The 3,789-nt window shown below is 39.6% G+C and overlaps 1 protein-coding gene across 1 annotated transcript; it reads right to left on the bottom strand.

Annotated features, from left to right (window-relative positions):
• Positions 1 to 1,268: 1,268 nt before the first annotated feature.
• On the bottom strand, positions 1,269 to 3,554 carry LOC149161837 (uncharacterized). The gene is made up of 3 exons (XM_089435015.1): positions 2,402 to 3,554; positions 2,164 to 2,297; positions 1,269 to 2,024 (listed from the first exon to the last, which is right to left on the bottom strand). The coding sequence occupies exons 1-3, from the start codon at positions 3,552 to 3,554 to the stop codon at positions 1,269 to 1,271; spliced, it is 2,043 nt and encodes a 680-aa protein (XP_089291141.1).
• Positions 3,555 to 3,789: the final 235 nt, after the last annotated feature.

Raw genomic sequence — 3,789 nt, 5'->3', positions numbered from 1 at the left:
ATTGACTGATCAATTGATAATAACTCTTCGCAGGAGTCTACGATATTAAAGCAACTAAACTTCAAGCTTACAGTTCCCACTCCATATGTATTCCTTCTCAGGTTTCTAAAGGCAGTTGATTCCAACAAAGTGGTAAAGTCTTGAATGACACCACTTTTTATATTGTTGAAAGCAGCCTATGTGGCATTGATCAAATCTACTTTTGAAAATGCCTCATAAAATCTAGCATTCATGTTTTAAATTACTTTTCTTCATTGTATTCCTAATAATACCCTGCTGTACTAACAAGTCGTACTATCTATTATTCAGATGGAAAATCTGGCATTATTCTTGGTTGAACTGTGTTTGCTTCAGTACATAATGAGCAAGTACATTCTATCAATGCTCGTTGTTGCTGCCATCTACATTGCTCGATGCACTTTGAGGAAGGATCCATGTTGGAACAAAACACTTACCCTTCATATAGGCTACTCTGAAGCAGACCTGAAGTAAGCCTTAAAATTTTTAAAGCATCATGCTTTTAGTGATTTTACCCTTCTAAATAAATCCTACTCCTGGATATTTTAGATTTCTTCATCAATTACAGGCAGGCATTGTTGATCAGCTATGGCCAAAACATTGTGTCTTGATCAACTATATGTTGGAACTCAGCTACTAACACCCTGTCTGAATTGAATCTTTATCTAATACTAATGCGCATACTAAGTGTCTGGAGGCGTACACACATTTTTGTTAACTCTATACATTGAGGTAATAAAATTTATGTGTATTGTTCCAGGGAACGTGTGTATTTCATGGTTGATTTTTTTTTTTTTTTTTTTTTTCCGAAGAAAAAAGCAAAACTTTTTATTAACACAAATAAAAAGTTTACATTCTGAAGGAGCTTTGAGCAGATCTGATGGCTCACATTGTGCTGATTTGGTCTATTTGAAAGTAAAAAACAAAAACTCAGTCCTGTTTTGATGCTGCGAAAACAGTAGCTGTCTAGCCTTCCTCTCTTCCGGAGGCTTAAGTACATACAAAAACCTGGTGAAAACCTTGGGGTGTCCTTCAGTGAAGGAAAAAAACCCCTTACATGTCTGTCCATATAAACGTTTTTTAAATACATCTGAAAAATATATAGAAGTTTTTTTTTTTTTTTTTTTTTTGAAGTTCTGTTTGTAGAGCTCATGTAGAAATTTACAAAAATATAAAGGAAAAACTGTAACAGATATACATTATGCCCATGAAAAAAACTATAAGCAAAAAAGAAGGAAGACGATCCGCGCTCACTGAGGAGGAGCAAAAGGGGGCTGATGAGAAGTGGATTGTTGCCCCTGACTGTGTTCCTCTATTGTCCAGCTGCCCATAACTTGCTGTAAACCAGCTTTAGAAAGTTGGTCTGCTTCTTCATTTTTATCCCTATAAATATGACAGATGTTAAAGCTGTTAAAAGAGGACTTTAAAAGCAAAATTTCTTCTAATAGAGTCTTCAGAATCTGGTTTTGACAAGATGCATTCCCATTAACCCATTTTATGACATTCAGAGAATCGCCGAAGATTTGAATACTGGAGATGTTTCTTTGTAGTAACCAGCATAAAAGAAGGCGCAAAGCAGACAACTCAGCATAATTGTTTGACCCAGGTCCAAGACCTACAGAAGCTTTTAGGGAGTGATCAGAGTTCATATGAATGCATAGCCCAGCTCCAGCCTTGTTATTCTGGGAAGCTCCATCAAAAAAAGCCCAAGGAATAACCTCCTTGATAATAACAGGCTTGTCACGATTTGGTGGATTTTTTGCTTCAGGGGCTGGGATAGCAGAGTATATGGCTGCGCAGTTTATGGCTATGACGGATGTAGGGATGATCTTGTCTTGAAACAAACTTTTGTTTCTCGCAAGCCATACACCCCAAAAGAATACAAGAGGTAGGTTTCTCATGTTTCCTTCCGAGAAATTCTGCCACCATTTCCTCCATGCTTCTTCCAAAGGATCTGACCCCCACTGGGCCTTTACATTGAGCAAGCAAGTTAGCTCTTCCCATATCTTTAAAGAAACTGTACATGATGTAAAAAGATGACTTATTGATTCCTCATTAGATTTGCATAATGGACATCTTCCTGGACCAACTAAGTATCTGGCTTGTAAAATGTCCTAGGTTGGGATTTTTCTTTTTAGCATGCACCATAGGAAAATCCTGGCCTTTGCCGGGCTTTTTAACTTCCAAATGTTTTTCGACCACCACTCGGGAATGCCCCAGCCTTTCAGTTTCATTAAGTAAGTGTACCCATCCTTTGGGGAGTATTCTCCAGTTTTCCCCTGCGTCCAAATCAGCAGGTCAGGTTCATTTTTAAGCCTGACATGAGAACGATGGAGCTCTTGAGTGAAGGAAGCCCATTCGTTCTTCCATCTGATATTTATACCTAAATCTTCATCATTTTTCCAAGCCTGTCCCCATATGGTAGAATGGCCTACTTTCTCCACCTGGTTTAGAGTAAAAATTCCTTTGCTGTCAAGATGTCTGAGAAAACCAGGTGACAAGGCAAAAGCTTCATTACAACCTACCCAGGGGTCCCTGCCGATTCTTATATGACTTCCATCTCCCACTTTCCAAGCCAGTCCTTGTTCTATCACAGAGAAAGCCTCCAATGTGGCCTTCCAAATGACTGAGATGTTCTTCTTTTTCTTTTCCTGGCTCCGAATCCAGTCTTCCAAAGGAACTGGGTCTATATACTTTCTTTTAACCACCTTTGTCCAAAGATTCTCCATCGAGATTAGTCTCCAGCCGGATTTTGCTGCCAGGGATAGACTGAACTCAGGGAGTCTTTTAATTCCCCATCCTCCCCATTCTTTTGGCCTAGCCAGCTTATCCCATGCCACCCAGGGAAGAACAGAATTTTCTTTTGAACCTGCCCATAAAAATCTGCAACAAATCCTTCTGATTTTCTCCAACACTCCTTTGGGGACCCAAGTTAAAGCTGCCCAGTATACTGGGATGGCTAACAAGACTGATTTGATGAGGGTCAATCTGCCTGCTCTGGAAAGCCACCTGAAACTCCAATGATTGATTCTGGCTTCTATCTTTGCTATGAGCCAGTTCCAATCCTCTTTCTTGTATGCTACTGGCTTTAGCCAGAAACCCAAATATTTGAAAGGGGTGTCCAGAGGCTGAAGAGGGAAAGAAAAAAGATTGGTCATTCTGGCTCTTTCTCTTCTGTCAAGATCTGCCACACAGACTTGAGATTTCCTAGAGTTTATCTGCATTCCAGTGGCTTTCAAAAAGAGATCAAAAATGCTTTTAAACTCCTTAATTTCGTTAGATGTTCCATTTGAAAAAATCAAAATGTCATCGACAAAAAGCAGATGAGTGATGAAAAGGTTTATTGCTACCTCGATACCTTTTACCTTCTCCTCTCTTCTGGCTTTGTGAATCAATCTGCTCAGACCTTCTGCCACTAGCAGGAACAGGAGCGGTGATAAAGGGCAGCCCTGCCTAAGGCCTCTTTGGCTATTGAAAAAAGGGGAGGCTGCTCCATTGATCAGAACAACAAAACTGACATTTGTAATACATCCCATAATCCAGCTGGTGAAAGAATAGTTAAAACCCAAATGAGTCAGCAGCATCCGGAGATAAAGCCAGTTGATTCGGTCATATGCTTTGGATAGGTCTATTTTTAGAACCGCACCCTTCTTTTTCTTTTGTCTGACACTGTGAATTACCTCCTGAGCTACTCCAATGGCTTCATGAATTTGTCTTCCATCTAGAAACCCAAATTGTTCCATTGATATGTTTTTTGACAAGATAGGAACA

The sequence above is a fragment of the Pinus tabuliformis genome, chromosome 5_2, assembly GCF_031772625.1.
Source record: "Pinus tabuliformis cultivar Carrire ecotype Pingquan chromosome 5_2, CPIR1, whole genome shotgun sequence".
In the NCBI taxonomy this organism is placed as follows: domain Eukaryota; kingdom Viridiplantae; phylum Streptophyta; class Pinopsida; order Pinales; family Pinaceae; genus Pinus; species Pinus tabuliformis.
The sequence above is the reverse complement of the archived record's forward strand: the minus strand, read 5'-3'. Positions and strand labels throughout refer to the sequence as shown.